At 44.8% G+C, this 15,602-nt stretch overlaps 1 protein-coding gene across 1 annotated transcript; it reads right to left on the bottom strand.

Annotated features, from left to right (window-relative positions):
- Nucleotides 1-260: 260 nt before the first annotated feature.
- On the bottom strand, nucleotides 261-10,289 carry CYP8B1 (cytochrome P450 family 8 subfamily B member 1). The gene is made up of 2 exons (XM_088442568.1): nucleotides 10,209-10,289; nucleotides 261-2,218 (listed from the first exon to the last, which is right to left on the bottom strand). Exon 2 carries the CDS (start codon nucleotides 2,208-2,210, stop codon nucleotides 675-677), a length of 1,536 nt encoding a protein of 511 aa, XP_088298694.1. The 5' UTR covers nucleotides 2,211-2,218; nucleotides 10,209-10,289; the 3' UTR covers nucleotides 261-674.
- Nucleotides 10,290-15,602: the final 5,313 nt, after the last annotated feature.

Genomic DNA, 15,602 nt, shown 5'->3' with positions numbered 1-15,602 from the left:
GGGACCCGGCAGTGCCTGGAAGGCTTCACTGAAGCCGGAAAGGCACCGGCAATTGCCGGCAATGGGGACTGCATCGCTGTCGCCATCTAAATGATGGCGAGAGCTATGCTGTGACAAACAGCGGTAGATTACAGAAACAAGGACATAACCCTTTAGGGAGCGCTAAAGGAGTTATGCTTCGTTGGTAAATGGGGCCAAAGCCTTAGGTACCAACTAGCATTTTGGCAATTTAAGTTCATTGATCAATTTTAAAAAACATAAATATTTAAACTTCCTTTTATTGGTATAATTTCTTCTGAACGACTAACTTCACTCATTTATTGGTGCACAAAAGAAACCAATATCACCAATGTTCATAGACAAAGTCATATACTTATATACAGCGTATAAAGCAATGTGTGTGTGTGTGTAAACTGTGTATATATATATATATGTATATACTGTATATAGTATATCAGCCAGTTTAATGCATATTTTACATATTTTAAGGAATGCTTTGGTTTTGGATACTTTCAGATAATTTTTCGGGTGCAATTCTCAGACCATCTCTACAGTTCTTTCAACATCTGTGTTTTACTTCATATGAAACATCTCGGCTACTTCCTTGTTCTCAGTTCCCGTCCAATGAAAATCTTTACAGGATGCAGACAGGTTTAGTGGTGGTTTCTTAGCAGCTAGTAGCGTAATCGATACTTGAACTGAACGTCGTGAGTAGGTTGCATGGAGCCAAAACCCCACCGTCTTACATCGATATCTGGAATCTCATCTCTGGGGTTCATAAGCTCAAATTCAAAATATATCAACATGAGAAACACAAACTGCTTCAGTTCGTTGGTAGCAAAGAAACGACCAGGACAAATGGTGGTTCCTGCTCCCCACGGCATGGTGAAAAACTTCAGCCGCTTCCCTTTCTTGAAGAAATCGGTTTTTTTGGTTCCATCCTCATTTAGGAAACGGTTGTACTTGAACTTCTCTGGTTCTGGATGTACTTCCGGATCCATTTGAACTGCTGTGTAGGGAAAAAGGGCGACTCTGTCTCCTTTCCGAATTGCATACTCTTTTCCACTTGACATCTTGAGGTTCATGTTCTCTTTTACCGCTCTAATCAGGACAGGAGCAGCCGTCAGCCGCAAGGTCTCTTCTACGACGCTGTCCAGAATGGGGGTCTTAAGTAGCATATCTCTGGTGAGATTGATGGGAGGGCTTCCTGGTTTTACTTCTTGTCCCGTTTCTTTAAGGACCTTTATTACCTCTTCATTTACAGCTTCCATAGCTTCAGGATGCTTCATTAGGTAGAGAAGAAGCCAGAAGCAAGATGGTCCTGTATTACCTTGCGAGGCCCAGAGAAGCAGAAACATGAATCTATCTTGCATATACTCGGGCATCCCATTTCCTGCCCTATATTGGAACTGCTCTGTGATCCACCCACTTATATTTTCTTTCTGCAGGGTACTCTTTATAGACAGTATATTCCAAAACATTCTTTTCAGTCTCTCAGCTTCCATCTTGTCTTTTGGTGGAAGAACAGCATATGCCAGACGTGGGAACAGACGATCGTACTTTCTGAACTCGGTAAACAGCTGGTCTGAATTTTCCCGGTCAAGTTTCTTGGCCTGGTTTATGCCATCCTTGCCTTTAGTTGGCTCATTCCCAAATAAAGCCAGATAACCAGCTCGGAAAACAATATTGTAGCTGTAATTGAAAAGTCCATCTTGGTGCCATTTTCTTTCACCATCCCCAGAGCCGATGTTGTGAAGCATCAAGTTTTGGAGGTTGTCCATCATAGCTTGAGTCATGACGACTAGACCATCGCCCATGAGATGCTTTGTACTTGCTTTCTCAAGCATTTTGTGGTCACTAGGTGTAGAATGATAGCCAAATACTCTAGCCACCAACTCCATAGCAAACTGCTCAAAGTCCAGCTTCGTCCTGGCTTCCTTCACAATGGGACCAAAAGAAAGTGGGTCTGTTACAAACGTGAAGTAATAGCCGGCAATCTGAACCGTGAAAATGTCTCCGTATTTTTTCTGCATCCCCTGCAGAAAAGTTGCAGTGTTGTTTCTGAAGTCAAGAGCGTAACCCAACCATGGAATGGTGCCTTTGTCTAGAGGGGGTTCATTCGGTCTCCTCTTCCGGAACATCCCTAACATGTAGAGGCCCCCGAGAATGGAAACCAGCACAGCCAGAAGGATTGGGAGCAATAGGGCCATCTTGGATGCTAAAAAAGCAAAACAAAAGCAATTTTTTTAGGCTATTGAAAGTTAGAAACATCAGCAAAATGAATAAAGCAAAGATACTTATATTATAAGCATTACTAATTTGTGAATTATTTTGTTGACAACTTGTAAACAAGAAAGTATTTTTAACATTTCTTCTGACATTTTGGCCATAGTGGACACCCTTCTTTTGAATGGTATTTTGTATAAATTGTATTTTAAGATCTTGGATTAGTGTGCAGCTTAGTAGATACATAATTGGCAACCCCCTCAGAACATTGGGGGAAACTCCTGGACTCCCGGGAGTGTAAACCAGCCTCTCTTATCCCAGTGAAGTGATTCAGGGCACCACATTGTCCTCTCCTCCGACCAGGACCCCCTCTCTGTGTTCTCCCAGCACATGACAATCATGTTGTATCAGTAACAACAGGCTTCCAGTTCTGATGGTCAGTTTCCCTTTCTGTCCCTTTACTAAAATGTCTCTCACTTAGGGCAGACTTACCTACTTTCTGTTGACCTGTCATCACAGCAGGGGGGCGTGGTATAGCAATGGATGGGCAGTACGGGGGGCGTGGTGGCTCAATCGCATCATCTTGGCACTGCCCCCTGCTGCACAGAGCCAATGTTACGGGCACTGTACAGAGGGACTACGATTCATGCTGAATCGCGATATCTGCCCCTCCGTACTGCCCACTTTTGCTCAGAAAGTGGGCAGCTACGGGGTGTGCGAGCAGTAATGGGGGCGGTGCGGGCCGGCGCCAGCTGATTCCGGGAGACTTAGCTATTTCGGGTGGTTGGGAGCGCCACACGATTTTCGGGAGCCTCCTGACCATTTGGGGAGAGTAGGAAATATGACTTAGGGGCCCATTTATCAAGGAGTTTTATAAGCAATGAGTCATTGCGTATGATAATGGTGCTCCAGTCAATCAGCTCCTAACTGCCATCTGTTTGAAAATGACAGTTGAGAGCTGATTGGCTGAAGCATCATTCATCATACACATCACGTTTTAAAACTTGTTGCATATGATAAAACTCATTGATAAATTAGGCCCCTAAATATCTGTATACAAATAGGAAAAGAATAACAGCGCTGTGAAACACCCTACACTATAATCTATTACACATTATAATGTAGGGTGTATTACAACGCTTATTCACTTCCTATTTGTATACTCTTTATTGGCTGGCGACCATACTAACAGCAGCGTGAGACACAGCCTCAGTGTTTATTGTCTATTATCCTTGACAGCACCTGTGCCTATATTCTTTTCCTTTTTTTGCTATACCCTAAATATTTGTATTAATGAAAAGCAAATCTGTATTTCTATTATACGGTAGACTTGAATGAATGTTTTGCGTGATTCAGGCAGAGTGTGAGACATGGTGCAGGCAGGAACAGACCCCCTCCCAGTTGAGGAATGACAATATGAGGAAATGCATTATCTGCTGGAATTCCGAGCAACGGTCTCAGAAGTGGAGGAACATGCAGAGCGTTGTACAGTTCCTTGTCCCACGTTACAGCTATTTGCAAAGTCTCATTTGTCGCTCCACAAATGACACATTTATCTTATGCTGCATTCTGGCCTCTAATGATCTTATTTCTATATCTTACGTTTACAATACGGTGTTCTAAAACGAACCCTACCCAGTTAATTATCCTTTTAATTAATTACCTGTATCATTGGGCTTAGGGCCTGATTCAGAGCCGCTCGTAAGCGGCAGTACGCTCGTTCCGAGCGATGTTCGCCCATCTGCGCATGCGTACGGATTGTAATACGCATGCGCGAACCAGTCAGTGCGGCCGAAAATCGTTTGTTCGCTATATAGAGAATGCCTGCTATTTTGAGTGACAGAATGAGGCGTATGTGGGTGGTAACAGGGGAAGGTGCTTGAAAACGGGGAGTGGAGATCAGAACGCAGGCGTGCTTAAAGGTCAAAGCGGGCGTTTTATGGGTGTGTATAATTAATACAGCAGCGTCATTGACCACGTCACCTGGTTGTTTTATAGTCAGAACTGCTCGCAATATAGTGGTAGGAAAAACCAACCACAAGAATTGCGAGCAGTTCATACGCTGTTCGATGTACTCGATTAATCTAATAAATAGCGGACATGACGTATGATGCGACGGCCAGGGGGCGTATTTTTCAAATAAACGTCCGCATGTTTTGTTCGCTCGTTCAGACATGGAGGCGTCAACAGACCGCAAGGAGCGAACGGTTCATTTGAATAGCCACCCCCTTTTTCTGTACGAGCGAGCGCTAATTGCATCCGGCTCTGAATCAGGCCCTTAATCCTGATTCAGGCTCAGCCGCGTCTTTATCTGCGTCTATTGCTGCAGTCGCGTCTGAAACGTTATAAAAATGTCACTACAAACCCCTTATCTGGTGTACATCTGTGCCTCCGAAAGTGCGCTGAGTATGGCCTCCAGTGTGAGTGATGAAGCTTCTTTGTAACCTTTCAGTGACATGCCCATCAGCCCATCAAATAGTGCAAGCAGTTGTGGCACTACAAATGCCAGCATGCACTAACAGGCCATGCATGAGTGTTCTGGGCCTCTAGCATGCTAGCACATGTGGAACTACTAGTGCTAGCATGCACCTGCCTGGCAGTGCATGTTGTCACTTATAATGCCTTACGTGAGCCCTAAATAAATTGTAGTGCCCACTTTAGATCAGTAATTAGGTTTAGTGGCTTTGCAAACCCCAGGACATCAGATGCGGTTTTGTTTTCCAGCCTCCAGACCGCAGCAGCAATAATGAAACCTCTTTGCCAAGCTGAAAATCACATCCAATGTGTTGTAGTCTGCAAACCACAAAAAAAAAAAAGCCCCATAATTATAAAATATTCTCTACTGAAGACTTGTGTTATAATAACCTTTGTACATACAGAGCCCTCCCTCATAGTGCTTTGTATGGCCAGAACACTTCATTTTGCTGTGTAAGCACCGATAACATCTGTAACAATCCCCTGGAACGTGCAGAACCTCACTCCAACCCCAGATTATGTGGTCATAGATAAGCCTGTAATATGAAAAAACGTGGGGCCCCCCTCACAGCCATGGACCCCAAATCTCTCACTGGATCTTTAACATTTATCAGCCACGGTCTAAAATATATCTTTGAATCAGCATTTAAAAAAATAGTTTCAGAGTTTTTCTCCCAGTCACAGCCCCTCCCTCGCCCCCTGAGCTCTCAGCTGGGGGCTGTAATCGGAATGCAGGTTCCCATGGTAATCGGCTGCACAACAAGGGCCTCAACTCCTGGCAAGGGAGGTTGGGGGAACCTATGTTCTGCTATCATTTAAGCTGGGTGCACACTATGTGATCCATTGTACGATATATTGTTCCGACATGGATCGGAATGATATATCGTGCTGATTGCATAGTGTGTATGTGTACGCCCGCTCCTGCGTGCCCAGGGGTCATTCACTTCATCGTCCCATTTACTGTGCAGCACAGCAGATGGGACGATGAGATGAACAACGCCATTCTGCTACATGCAGCATGGAACCATACATTGTGCCGTCGTCCACTGCATTGTGCCGTCGCTGGGTGCACACATTGTGTAGTGTGTACCCAGCTTTACATGGTGGTAATGCGGCGCTGATAGTCTGTTTCTGTTTTCCTTACTTATTTCCCTGTTGTGATCACCAGTTCGGTTTAAATAAATTTCCTTCAACTTCCAATAACTACTAACCCCAGTTATTGCGATAGAAAACAAGTCAGAAAAGCATTATCAGATTATTATTAAACTATATAACGGAGCCAGGGTGGCAATAGCTCGATGCCTCCAGTTTTAGAACATGTAAATGGCTTGTCAAATTCAACAAATTAACAGAATCAAATTGAACTCTTCTTTAAATTATATTCCAATTTGATGCTGAGTCTGTGTGAATTTAATTTTAAACATGTCATGGGTGGTACGGTCTCAGAGGACCTTGGTGCACTACAATTCGCATCATGTTTTGTTTAACAAGTTGTAGCTGTGTAAAATAGAGACAGTCTGTAACTACTGCATAGTTGTAGACGTTGAGGGCAGGGCCGGTGCAAGGTCTATTGGCACCCTAGGCAAAGCGTCAGCCTAGCTCCCCCACTCCCAGACGTGGCCGTGTGTGTGTGAGATATATATATATATATATATATATATATATATATTATATATACACACTTTGATCGAAGTGGGAATTTTGATCCCCCAGCCCTTCTCACTAACTGATTCCTTCACACTCTTGCCCCCTACACCACCAACTACCTGCTTCACTCTCTGTCTGCCCCTTTCTCTTCCATCTCTCACACCCTCCCTGACTCCTCTCTCTAATTCCCTCTGACCTGTCTCTCTGCGCTGGAATGGAGGTGGAGCAAGCAGGAGCATCAAGTCCTACTCCTAGCTGCTGCACTGCAGTTTACAGTCAGTAACGGCTGCCAGCCAATCCTGGCTCGCAGACTGGCTCAGACTTCCAATCAAAAAAGGGAAGGCTTTTTAAATCCGGCACTGGCCTCGAGCCAATAAGAAGCTGCCACTTGGCAGCTTCTCATTGGCTGGCAGTCCGCAAGCTGCGATTGGCTGGCGGCCAGTGCTTACTTTAAACTACAGTGTAGCCGGGACCCAGTGCTCCGTCCCGGCTACCTGCCAGCGCCGCCGCCGATAGAGATGTGTCCCCCATGGGAACACGCTGCTGTTCCAGTGCTGGGATCCCATACTCTATCCCAGCGCTTGTATAGTCTCATCTGCAGCTAAAATGAAGTGGCGGCGTGTACCGCTGATCAGACCCGCAGCTGCCGCCAGTGCACTGTAAAGAATTAAGCCTCGTACAGAGACATCCTTCAGTTTCCTGATTGATTCAGTGGCGCCCTCCAGGGGCCTAAAGCTGCCTAATGGTAGCACCGCCTTGATTGAGGGGCTTATTCATCAACACTAAAATAACGGTTTTAAGGACATTTTCCTTAATTACATTAGTATGGGGTTGTAGAAATTAGGCTATTCATCAAATTCCGAAAATTATGTATTTTTGGAATTTGATGGTGTTACTCTTTGGTGGCGTACAGCGGGTAACACTTACCTGCTTTCAGCTGGGCAGGTCCTCCTTGGCTCCCTCCGTCACACCCTGGTCCCTCCTCCAGCTGCTGCTCTGACACTGTGGGTCTGATTCAGACCCGCTCGCAAGTGCTATGCGCTCGCAAGTGGGTCGATTGTTAGGCAGTGCGCACGCTCTGGGGCTCGCTGCAAACGGGGTGGCTGTCGATGTTGATCGACAGCTCACCCCGTTTTGTAGGAGGGGAGGGGGGTGGCTACACAAACAGAGGAACGCCTGCCGTTTGTGGGAGGCACCACCGACATCACCAGTGATGTCAGTGGAGAGTTTCCTGGAGAGCAGGAAGCTCTCTGGGGCTTGCAACGGATGAGACCCTACCACAAGGGTCTCGTCGCAAGCCCCAATGGTCGCGACCATAGCGACCATCACCTAGCCGCTCGCAAAAGCTGTGGGTGGTTATCCACAGCTATGCGAGCGGCCAGGAGGCCGGTGTAAAAAAAGACACTGGCCCGCCCTGATTCAGAGCGTGCTCCCCTGAATCAGGCCCTGTGTTCCGGCAGATAATAGTAAAGTTTAAAAAATAAATAAAAAATCTTCAGACAGGAGGTCGGGGTCCGCGGCTGCAGCCTGTGACAGGCGGCCAGGTAGGTGGGAGAGGGGAGCGGAGGGGGAGAGGGGGGTGGACGCAGAATTACTGCAGCTATAATCAGGGCTGCGCATGCGCCGCTTTTGTGAATATAACGGCGTATGTGCAGCACTGATCACAGCTGCGGTAAGTTAGAGCATTTTCTGAAAAGCTATCATCACAAAAATGACAGCTTTTCGGAATAGATACTTATGGAGAGGAGGAATGATGAATTCCCACAGTAATTAGGTAGAACTCAACATGCACACTTTTTTTTATATTTTTTAGTATCAGATAAATGTATGGCTTTTGGAGCAGTTGTCACAAAAAACTACTCCAAACCCTTTAATGTGCATATTTTTAGTAAGCAGATCACATTTCCCATGCTTGTAACGGAAAGTGTGATCTGCTTCAAATTTACCAAAGTGATTTATGAAAACATACTGAGGAGAAACCCTGTGATAATAACGTCACCTGGAGATGGCATTAGGCAGGGTTGCCCCCCGTTTCCCCTACTCTAACTCAGCCTTCCCTCCCTGTGTGTCTTCCCTCCCTGCGATAGACAGCTGCACTGACCACAGTGTAAAAGGAAAAATTTAAATATTAAAAAAAACACCTGCACCCAGACTGATGATCGGTGCTCCGGTGAGGTCTTCTGGGAGTCCTGTCAGCTGGTCTCCGAGATCCTGCTGTGTGATCCTGGTCAGCTGCTCTATGCTGTAAGACTAACTGACCAGGGTCACAGACCACGATACCGGAGACCAGTTGACCGGAGTCTCAGAGGACCCCATCAAAGCATTGATCACCGGGCAGGTAAGTGTAAGCTTAGCAGCAGGGGGATCCGCAGGGAAAAAGTTGCGGTTGCAGTGGGGGAGGGGGGGGGAGGGGGAGAGGGCGTGAGCCAGCAACGCACGTGCACAACCACTCTTATGGTATTTTTTCCAAAAAATACCCTGAAAAGTATGTGAAGAGGATTCGCAGGGACAGAACTTTCTCGCAGGCTCTGTCCCTGCATGCGATATTTGATACATCCTTGCGATGTATTCAAATATCGCATAGCAAATCCTGGCAATATTATTACATCGGCATCTGAGATGCGGCTTGTGATAAGTAGGGGCCCATTATGAGATACCTTATTTGCAAATGAGTACTACAAATGTAAAATAATAAAAATAAATTATAATGGAAATAAAAATAGTTTTCTGGAGAGTACAGGTACAGTCCATTAACTGGGACAACGTAAGTTTCTGTGTTTTTGTGGTATTAAATGTTGAAATTAGATAGAAAGCAAACATTAATGACTGCTTGTGATATTGCTGACTCTGCTTAAGTCAGCAAATCTAGTGTTTCAAGGCTGCTTAAAACTCACAGAGATCCATGTCACTAAACTAGAAGATGTGGATTTAAACATAAAACAATGCTACGAAATGAGAAACTATAGATTAGAACAACTTTTATTTGTTCCGAAAAAAACAAGCTAGGATATACAAAGGGTCTTAACACACTTCTAGAAGTGGGATGAGCTGATAGAACATGATAAAAAAAAAATCTCATTATAACTAAAACTAAAATGAGGATAACTCGTGTACTGTATAATAAGTAATTGCAGCTTAGATTGGTCATATTATATTTATTGGGAAGTGTAAATGCTTCTATGCACTGTCGGTGGCTGGATTCCTGCACAAACTGGTTTGTGAACAGGTTAAATAAAAATGCAACTTCAAGTTCATTACAGAAAACCAGTTGCTGAAACAGAAACACGCAGAACCCACGATGACTTTGCTGCAATTCTGTGGCACATAACTGACACACAAGATAACAAACTCCAGTGATTATAAAGTAACACAAAGCAGCCGCTGTGGAATTCATGGACAGGAAGGTTATTCTCTGCTGTAATATGGCCTTGTTGCAACTGACAATTGTCCCAAATTTCCAGGACAGTCCCGATTTTTACAGATCTGTGCCTCGACATGATTGTCCCTTTAGCATGTCCCTATTTTATCTGTACTGAAGCACCACAAAATAAAATTCTCCTTCTCCTCCATGTTAGACACAGTGTATTGCAGGCTTACCATATTATTGAAAATTAAAATGTATTAGAAAGTCAAAAAAAGCACTCTATAATCAGACCAGGTAGGCGTGAAGTAGTGCGGATTGTGACGTGCAAGGCGCGGGCGCCAGTAGTGTGTAATCTGTGCAGGTTCTCCTGAATAACGCAAAATGTCCTTGGAGAATATTGTCATGTTGACAGCTCTGGACAACAGCGTAAATCACTGCACAGAGGCTCACTCACATACACAGACAGTGATGACACAAACACATGAAGGTCTGTTACCTGCTACCAGCCGCCAGTAGAGTTCCCAGCTAGACTGAGGCTGTCAGTAAGAGTTTCCAGCTAGACTGAGGCTGTCAGTAGCCTCAGAGTTTTGTTAATGTCCAGAGACACAGCCTCCCCCCTGCTCCACCTACAGTATTCTCTGCTTCTGTGGAGTAACTCTTTCACAACCATTCCGCTGTAAGAGCCAGGAACTCACCAGAGGAATTTTCTTTACATTTTGAGGCCTATGTATTTTTAAGAGGCGGACATATGTGAGATTTTCTATGGCTGCTTATCGCACAGATTTGTCATAAAAATTTGGAGACACTCGGATGTCTCTGCTATACTGCCCACAGTGGTATGAGTTGGGGTATGAGTTAACTTATGTTTTTCCGCACAGGCCAATATAGCTCAGAGTATGCATGTGCCAACTTGCCTCTCAAGAATGTGCACATAGGAGTCGATTCTAAGGCCCATATTAAATTTGGAGCGAAAAGCCGTTTTCACGTGTTTTAGGCGCAAACTTTTCGCCGATGACGTCATTTTCGCCTGTTTTGATTTTACTCCGTATTCAATTTGGAAGACTTTCCGCCTAGGCGGAAAGTCAATGCAATGTAATAGGCGAAAAAGTTTCGCCTATGAATAGCAGGCGGAAAAAAGTGCAGAATTTGGGTTTTGGGGTGCAACGTTGCGGGAACCCCCGTGCAGCCTTCAGATAGTCCCCAAGAGGCAAACTGTGTCAAAACAAATTAAAAAACACTTAAGGACACCTCAAACATTCACTTTGAATTTGGGTCGAAAAAAAAAAAAATGTTGGGGGACAAAGTTAAAAACTAGCGAACTTGACTCTTGGGGGTCTCCAAGTATGCCCCAAGTGTTTTTTTTTTCATTGCAGGTGCTTGCGGCAGGTGGGTTTTTCATGATTTTTTGAACTTCGTTCCCAGACAGAGTCTAGACTTGATTCCAATTGAACATCTCTGGAGAGATATGAAAATGGCTGTGCACAGACGCTTCCCATCCAACCTGATGGAGCTTGAGAGGTGATGCAAAGAGGAATGGGTGAAACTGCCCAAAGATAGGTGTGCCAAGCTTGTTGCATCATATACAAAAAACTTGAGGCTGTAATTGCTGCCAAAGGTGCATCAACAAAAGTATTGAGCAAAGGTTGTGAATACTTATGTACATGTGATTTCTTATTTATTTATTTTGTTTTAAATTTGCAAAATCTCAAAAAAAAATTTTTACACGTTGTCATTATGGGATAAGAAATTTGAGGACAAAAATGAATTTATTCCATTTTGGAATAAGGCTGTAACATAACAAAATGTGGAAAAAGTGAAGCGTAGTGAATACTTTCCGGATGCACTGTATGGAGCAAAGCCAAACCATTCAGACGACTTTACCCCATAGTGCTGCGCAGATGGGTTTTAAGAAGCTTTAGAGAACTAAAGCTGCGCTCTGCTTCACAGGTAGTGACTGGAAGTATACATAATATCTGAAGTAGGGTATTTATATTGGGGTATGCCAGCTTACTAGCATGGTATAGAGATTCCGAAGGTGTGGAGGGGAGAATGGCTGTATCCTGAGCTTTCCAATGATTTTTCCATAGCATCAGCTCAGCATGGAATGTTGTTGGAGAAGGAAGATCATCCTTATACATATTAGTGAAATGAGTTATTATTTGGCTCTGATTTACACTGTAACAATTACAGATGGAATGATGGTCAGTGCTGTCATGGCTTTTGTCTGATGATCAGTGAAGCGAACATCAAGCTCTGTAATAAGGTGATCAAGATACCGGACAGTAATTACATGCCTGTAATAGATATCAGGATTTTCTTCTGGCACATTGCTTCTATTTGCTTGATGACCACACGTGCTTTGCTTGATGACAGGTATGTGAGAGACTAGGTGTAACTCCTAACATTAATCCTAGATCACTGGCTTTCTTAAAGAACATGGCATGCTCATTATCAATATCCTGTCTGATTCCTGCCAATGTAACTTTTAGAACCTCAACTGCAGAACAGGCCTTCACAATGTCATTTGCTTTAGCTTGTAGTAAGACAGTGAAGGGTCTATTTACTAAGCAGTGTTAGGAGACAGAGTGAAAAGTGATAAGGTGCCAGCCAATCAGCTCCCAACTGTCATTTTTTAAACACAGCCTGTGAGAGGACAGTTGGGAGCTGATTGGCTGGCACCTTATCACTTTTCACTCTGTCTCCTAACACTGCTTAGTAAATAGACCCCTAAGGGCCTGATTCAGAGCTGAACGCTCTGACCAGAGCGCTCGCTCTGAATCAGGGCCCTCCTCCATGAAAATGGAGCGGCCTCCTGGCCGCTCGCATAGCTGTGGGTGACCACCCACAGCATATGCGAGCGGCCAAAAAGATGGTCGAGATGGTCTTGACTCGGACTTGCGACGGAGACCCTGCGGTAGGGTCTCCCTGCCACAAGCCCTGGAGTGATTTTGGCTCTATCAGAGCCAAAATCACTCCCACTGACATCACTAGTGATGTCAGTGGGGCCGGCTTCAGACGGTAGGCGTTCCCATGGGAACGCCTCCGTCTGGCCGCCACGCCCACCAAAGGGGCGTGCTGTCAATCAACATCGACAGCACGCCCCCTTTGGTGCGAGACCTGGAGCGATGGAAAGCCCGTCGCTCCCCGGGTCTCGCGCATGCGCACGACGGAGCTCCCTCCGTCGTGCGCATGCGCAGTGGGGAACATCGACCCGCTTGCGAGCGTACTGCCGCTCGCGAGCGGGTCTGAATGACCCCCTAAGTCCTTTAACAAATGACATACTGCACAGTGCTGTACTACTACTAAAATTATGACAGTGCTGTACTACTACTAAAGTTATGACAGTGCTGTACTACTACTAAAGTTATGACAGTGCTGTACTACTACTAAAGTTATGATGTGGTCGAAAATAGTCAAAGTAAGGTGCAGATATTTGGCATCAACCACGCTATCTCTGCTCCAGTATGCTGGACTTTCTGATGCTGGATTATAAATGTCTACAAAACATTTCACTATTGCAGGATACAAGTCAAGGAAGGTCTCCAGTGCATGATGCCCTGAGGTCCTGCACAGAGACTTCAACCTTTTTCTTGTAGCTTCTGGGCACTCACTAGAAATAGCAGCCTCAAGAGCAGTTTGGCGTTTTGGGTGAGAGTAAAAAAAAATGTGTACTCGATCCACAGCACCAAACATATTCCTCACCATCTTAGAAGCTGCCATGATGGCTAGGTTTAAAACATGGGAGCAGCAATGGGTATAGACCGCCTTTGGGTACTGCCGAGATATAATCTGCAGCAGCACCTTTCACCTTCCCTGCCATTGACCCTGCACCGTCATATCCCTGACCATGAAGTTTGTTCAAAGTAAGTCCGGCCATATTAATGCCTGGGAGGATTTGCTGTGCAATATTTTGCCCAGTGACCCCCTCGCTGCATTCTATAAATCTTAGGAACGTCTCTCTAATTAAACCTTCTTTACCGACAAATCAAATGACAAGTGCTAGCTGTTCTTTATTGCTGATGTCAGCTGTTTCATCAGCTATGACAGTAAAGGTTTCATCCACATCTGCAACTATCATCTTAGTCAGAATGTTTCCACAGATGTCTATTATTTAATTTTGAACCCGCCAGCTAGTGTATCTTAAATTTTTGGCTGACTTGCTTAGATGTTCTCTCAACTCACTGTCTCCCTCACTTCTGTAATCTAATATAGCCTTGAAGTTGCCTTTGTTATCAGAGTCACCTGCGTCTCTGGGCTTCATTCAGAGCCACTCGTAAGCGGCCGCTCGTTCGTTCCGAGCGATGTTCGCACATCTGCGCATTCGTACGGGTTGTAATACGCATGCGCGAACCAGTCAGTGCGGCCGAAAATCGTGTGCTCGCAAAATAGCGAATGCCTGCTAATTTGAGTGACAGGATGAGGCGTATGTGGGTGGTAACAGGGGAAGGTGCTTGAAAACGGGGAGTGGAGATCAGAACGCAGGCATGCCTAAAGGTCAAAACGGACGTTTTAAGGGTGTGCATAATTAACAAAGCAGCGTCATCGACCACGTCAGTGGGGTGTTTTTTAGCCAGAACTGCTTGCATGATTGCGGTAGGAAAAACCAACCACAGTTCATACGCTGTTCGATGTACTCGATTAATCTAATAAATAGCGGACATGATGTATGGTGTGAGCGGCAAGGGGGCGTATTTTTCAAAATAACGACCGCATGTTTTGTTCGCTCGTTCAGACATAGAGGCGTCAACAGACCGCAAAGAGCGATCGGTAAATTTAAATAGCCACCCCCTTTTTCTGAACGAGCGAGCGCAAATTGCGTACAGGAAGTGACATGTCAAATGTGATTGACAGAACAGGGCGTTTTTGGGCGTTGACGGGGGTGGAGATGGAAAAACGCAGGCGTGGCGAGGTGTTTTTTGGGCATACATACATTATCTGATGCGAACGTCAAATGTGTTCGTAACAAGTCATACGTCACTGGATGATCCTCTTTCCGTTCAAACTGCTCGCACAGCTTGGGGTCTGGATTACTCGACCACATTGGCGATGGCCTTCTCCTCCGTCCCGGCCCTCCACGATGTTTCATCGATTAATCACGGCTTGTCAGAAAATCAATCAGTTTTGAATTGAAAACCAGCTTGTAATGTGTTTTGAAAACAGTTTTTTTGGTTAGCACAAAACCGTATGCAGGTGGAAATCATAGCTGCTAATTTCAGGATTACACAATCAATTAGCGTACATTTGTAGGTATGTTTTTTTGGTTTGTATTTGTTTTTTGTGCTATTGTAACAATAATGTCATCATGTTTGTGTGTATTTTTCCATTTTGCTTTTGTCTGGAGAATTTGCATCCTTATGTAAATTTTAAAGTGTTCCTTAAAGAGCCCTTTGTTTTTTTTTCGTTTTAATTTTTTGGGAGGTCGTTTTTGCCTTGTGGACCAGGATTAACTGTAAACCATTTCTAATATAATGTCAGAATACAATGTCGAACATTTTTTCAAAATTTATTGGAAACTAAAAACATTTTCTGGCCCATTTTTGGCCCAAACTTTTTTGGCAGTGTTATTCCAATAAAAATTTTAATTTGTGCAAACATAAAAGGTATGGAAACTTAAAACAAAAAATTAAAAACAATTCACAAGAAAGGAGAGGGAAGTTTTGGCCAGAAAGGAATATGGGGCAAGCACAGAAGGAGTGTGGGAAAAGTAGCCAGTGCTGTCAACGTTTTTTCCCCCGTTTGGCTGGGGGAGGGTGGGCGCCAGACCGGGTCCGGGATGTCATCGGGCTGGCCTGTCAAGAGGCAGATGTTGTGGCCTCTGGACTAGGCACAGGGCTAGGCACATTTGGAGGATTGGCTGATGTTGTGCCAGAGGTGGAGGATCCTGATGTTC

Source organism: Taudactylus pleione, unplaced genomic scaffold (genome assembly GCF_031769625.1).
Source record: "Taudactylus pleione unplaced genomic scaffold, aTauple2 ptg000314l, whole genome shotgun sequence".
NCBI lineage: Eukaryota > Metazoa > Chordata > Amphibia > Anura > Myobatrachidae > Taudactylus > Taudactylus pleione.
Note: the sequence above shows the minus strand (reverse complement) of the source record. Positions and strands in the feature narration are given on the sequence as shown.

Coding starts and splice junctions, on each gene's coding strand:
- CYP8B1 (XM_088442568.1), bottom strand. CDS start 2,210: ATGGCCCTATTGCTCCCAATCCTTCTGGCTGTGCTGGTTTCCATTCTC.